Consider the following 3,212-nt stretch of genomic DNA (forward strand, 5'->3'; position numbering starts at 1 on the left):
CCGATCGTAAAGTTATAACGATTATTGGTGAAAATTTTCGTATCTTCGAAAATTGAAATGAACGTTTACGACTCGACTCGCCCGTCGCCCGACGGGATAGTTTTGGGTTCTGGGCGCCTTAATCCCTTCCCGGGTGGCAATTCACACAACTTTCACATCAATTGCAGCGTCGCCCTCCGTGAGGTGTGAAATTGGAATTCCCAGCGCAATGTTTTATCGATTTTTCAGCACCGTCAAGCGGCCGCTCTTCAGAATTTTATGATCAAATTTTCTTGCGCAAAAATGCCATCTCGCAGGAAGGAAGTGGTGGGGCCGGCTGGCTGGACAGGAGGCACATTTGCAAAAATAAAACCTGAACACCCGGTTCAGTCGCTGGGCGGCCCGGCGTGGCGAGGCGAGAAAGAAAGAAAGCACATTAAAATGATTAATCCATAAATCATGACCATCCACGGTGCGGCGGCCCCACCGGATCCATTTCCGCCGTTGCTCCCGCGCGCGCACATAGGAACACTTCCTTCAATTTCTTTCACGCCACCGGAAGCCGCCTGAGAGAGCGAGTGAGAAAGAGGGAATAAATCCACCGACAAAAAAAAACGAATCCTAACTCAATTTTGCTCCGTTCAGCTGCAATACGTCGGCAGGACGGCCACCGGAGGGAGAAGAACCCATCACCGAACGCCCGAACGGAGAACGGCATTCGGAATTCTTTCGGAAAACTCAACCAATCTCGTCGCTCGATGCTGCGCTGGCTTGGGCTGGGTCCGCATGTGCCTTTCCTTCACAATGTTCGTTGCATTAAATCACCATCACCGCCGCCTTGGATGCCGCGCTGCACTTGTGGCCACCAAGACTTTCGCGTTCCGTTCCTTGTGCTAAAAAGTGGAAGTTTTCTTTCCGGCATTGGCCGCACCCCGCGGTGGGTGGTGCCTCTCGATAGGACAGCAACCCAGGGCCGCCCACCCAGGAAGTTGTGATCTCTATTTGTTGATTTTGGCTGCACTCCGTTGGTTGGAAATCCGCCTGTTCCGGTCCCGGTCCTCTTCGTAGGTTCATCGTAAATAAAGCATTACAGTAATGGTCCCCTCAGTGTGCGGCCGGCAGCATTTCTGTTTCTGATTTTAAAACAATTTATTTTAAATTGAATTTACTGTTCCCGTGAAACCCGCGAGATGTGTCGGCTGCAAACGCTTGCGTCCTAGCGTTCCGGGATTTGCAGGCTGCAGCGTCCCTGGATCGCGTTAATCAACGGAACCAGCGGCCCGGATTCGGATTGGGTTTGATTTGTGTTGTGCGCCGGATACGTGATCAAAATTAGCAAACTACCACTTCCGCCTGCGGGAGAGATGTATTTTTGGGGTGGACATTTCAGTAATTCCGATTGTCGAGAAGCGTTTTAGATGGTAAATGCGAAACACAAAGGACACACGAAATTGTTGCGGAACCGTTGCATAGTTTGAAGGAACAGACTGATCGAACGGCTGAACTAATCTCTCGAAAACTGCGTCCTTTTCTTTGCCAGAATCGATCACCTACTCTGCTCGCGACTTCCTTTGCCGGTCGTTTTATAGCAAATCGGATAGCGGAAATTGAGTCGCTTGATGTCCTTGTAGCTTAACCCGACACGTTGGCCAATAGTAACACCCGGCTGTTTCGGAGTGATCGTGTCCAGCCCGTTGGCACTGAAGGCGGTCCTTGAGTAGTGCATAACGCTGTCGTAGTCGTACGGGATGCCAAAGTCTTCGATCTTGTCGGAACTGAGATAATTGAAGTTAGACGACTTGCCCGCCGATATGTTGGACCAGTTGACAGTAATAAAGAACTCGCGATCCGTTGCACTCTGCATGTGGACGAAGCCCAGCGCGTGCAGGAACTCGTGGATGATGGTCCCGCGAGACATGCAGCCATTCGGTTGCAAGTTGACCGTTTGCATGCCACCACCCTGGTGTCCCAATTGAGCCGAGCATCCCGTGTACGCTCCCTGCGAGGAAGTAGGAAGTTTTGAGCTTCTGAGCGGTGCGGACGAGTTCTCGTTCACCTTACCGTGACCATAACGTAGTCCTTTTCCGTGGTACGGGCCTTAAACCGGACACAGCTTACCAGTTCAATCTGCTCGAGAGCTGAGACGATACTGTTTCGTTGAGCGGCCGCTACATGGAGGAGAGTTTATAGGGAAAGGCGATTAAACCTACTACTAAAACCGTAACTTACTGAATGCCGTGGTGTCGATCGCGTACGGCACGAGATTATTAGGCCACTTGTAAGACTCGGCGATGATGGCTGTGTATCCGTGTTTGACTGCGTCCTCTTGTTCGGGTGAGAGAATTATATCACCTTCATAGTTTCCGCCACTTTCCTCCAGCTCGCTGGCTACATTGGTACCTGAAAGCGTAACCTTTGTACGATTCACAAATTCACTTCGTTGTTCACTTGCACCATACCAACTGGAGAAATGCTTGCAATCGGTCCTCCAACCACACAACTGGTGACCATTGCCAGACCAACCACGGCGGTACCGAACAGCTTCATTTTAGCGAAATACTATTTTCTGGTCAGCCTTTTTTTTCAATCGCAATCGGGCACAGTCGGCCCAGACCTTTAAGTAGCTTCAGCTTCGACCTCCAACCGGTGTTTGGCTTAACACCATTTACGCCGATTCTGGGCCACGAAACGACAATTATCGCTCGAGAGAGGGATAAACAGAGACAACGAGTGTGCGAAATTTTGTGATAAGATATCACCTAGATACTGTATGTGACGATTTCTTTGTGGCCATTCTGAAGGTTGAAAAACGGTTGTGTGTATTTTAGGAGGCTCGTTTTCCATATGGGAGGCTGTACAGGGTGGACCATCGGTTCGACTAATGTCAAACCGCGTTGGAAGCATCATTTGAGTACAATTTTAGTACAATTAGTACAATCAATTGCAATTAGTACACGTTAAATGGAAGCGTAAATAAACCTAATTGTCGGTTTATGTTAAAACCCTTTATTAATCCAACAGCAGCATATTTGCGACCAAAACGATATTGTTTGGTGCGATGGACGATTATTGGTTCCGAACAGGACGGGGCCACAAAACACACAGCTCAACCACCAACCAATTTATTGCGACCATTGCTCCCTATGCGAATGGTCATTGGTTACCGAGATCATCAGGTTTGAAGTCCTTAGACTATTATTTGAAGTCCGCAAGGCATACGCTAAACAATCAAG

At 49.1% G+C, this 3,212-nt stretch overlaps 1 protein-coding gene across 1 annotated transcript; it reads right to left on the bottom strand.

The window, feature by feature from the left end:
* Positions 1 to 1,195: 1,195 nt before the first annotated feature.
* Positions 1,196 to 2,526, bottom strand: LOC128274595 (astacin-like). Its single transcript, XM_053012832.1, has 5 exons — positions 2,439 to 2,526; positions 2,209 to 2,379; positions 2,041 to 2,147; positions 1,534 to 1,978; positions 1,196 to 1,332 (listed from the first exon to the last, which is right to left on the bottom strand). Exons 1-5 carry the CDS (start codon positions 2,524 to 2,526, stop codon positions 1,196 to 1,198), a joined length of 948 nt encoding a protein of 315 aa, XP_052868792.1.
* Positions 2,527 to 3,212: the final 686 nt, after the last annotated feature.

This window comes from Anopheles cruzii, chromosome 3 (genome assembly GCF_943734635.1).
Source record: "Anopheles cruzii chromosome 3, idAnoCruzAS_RS32_06, whole genome shotgun sequence".
NCBI classification, from domain to species: domain Eukaryota; kingdom Metazoa; phylum Arthropoda; class Insecta; order Diptera; family Culicidae; genus Anopheles; species Anopheles cruzii.

What these genes read in the sequence shown, in the direction of transcription:
- LOC128274595 (XM_053012832.1), bottom strand. Translation starts at nt 2,526, where the DNA reads ATGAAGCTGTTCGGTACCGCCGTGGTTGGTCTGGCAATGGTCACCAGT. An exon ending in TGCAAGCATTTCTCCAGTTG is followed by an intron (nt 2,380 to 2,438) that starts GTATGGTGCAAG and finishes TTACGCTTTCAG; the next exon opens with GTACCAATGTAGCCAGCGAG. An exon ending in GATCGACACCACGGCATTCA is followed by an intron (nt 2,148 to 2,208) that starts GTAAGTTACGGT and finishes TCCTCCATGTAG; the next exon opens with CGGCCGCTCAACGAAACAGT.